The sequence below is a fragment of the Arachis ipaensis genome, chromosome B07 (genome assembly GCF_000816755.2).
Source record: "Arachis ipaensis cultivar K30076 chromosome B07, Araip1.1, whole genome shotgun sequence".
Classification (NCBI taxonomy): Eukaryota; Viridiplantae; Streptophyta; class Magnoliopsida; order Fabales; family Fabaceae; genus Arachis; species Arachis ipaensis.
The window spans coordinates 117,225,858-117,226,598 of record NC_029791.2 but is presented as its reverse complement, the minus strand read 5'-3'; the positions used below and the strand labels follow the sequence as shown (position 1 = coordinate 117,226,598).

Sequence of the window (741 nt, the reverse complement as noted above, 5' to 3'; positions counted from 1 at the left end):
GCAATCTTACAAAATCTTTATTTTCAATACAAGATTAATTATATTAATTAATCATGTTTGCGAAACTCCAATAATATTCAAGGGTTACCATGCATGTGTAGGTTTCTAAATTGTTCATTACTGTATTACTGTTTGATTTTATTAGTCCAAGCTTTTTGGAATCGCTTACTTTTTTGTCTTTCATCTCTTCTCCTTGTCCTTGAGGACCAAATAGAGGTGTTCAAAAATAAATAAATAAATAAATAAGAAACGAATATCAGAATTCAGAACCAATAATAATCATTCTTCAAAGAATGTAGGATGCTTATAGAATCTTAAAGATTCTGCTACAGATAGCACAACACTCAAAATTAATTAACACAACCGAATGCATGAATAATAATTTCTTCTGAATAATGGTTCTAATATTACGAATCTAAAACACTTGCTGGAATCCCAAATATATATAATATTGTAAAATGAACATATTTACAATGTCATGTGAATCCTCCTGCTCCGATCCCTCTTTGTGCATCTTGTGGCTAATTTTTTTTTATATTGATTAAATATACGTGTAATACCTTATTATGGAAAGATTAGGTATTTTTCTTTGATATAGCGTTTTTTTTTAATTGATAATATTTAAATCGGACAGTCCGATTTATTTGAAGAAAAAATAAATTACAAATCGAAAGGTCTGATTTATACTTTTAAATTTTTTTATTTTTTAAAATAAAAATCAGACGGTCCGATTTGTGTAAT

The 741-nt window shown here is 27.0% G+C and overlaps 1 protein-coding gene across 1 annotated transcript in view; it reads left to right on the top strand.

The window, feature by feature from the left end:
• Positions 1-741, top strand: part of LOC107607776 (putative wall-associated receptor kinase-like 16) — a 16,976-nt gene that overhangs the window by 7,849 nt on the left and 8,386 nt on the right. The window contains exon 2 of the mRNA XM_021107956.1: positions 34-55. Coding sequence (XP_020963615.1) covers positions 34-55 — 22 coding nt within the window. The remainder of the gene's footprint in view (positions 1-33; positions 56-741) is intronic.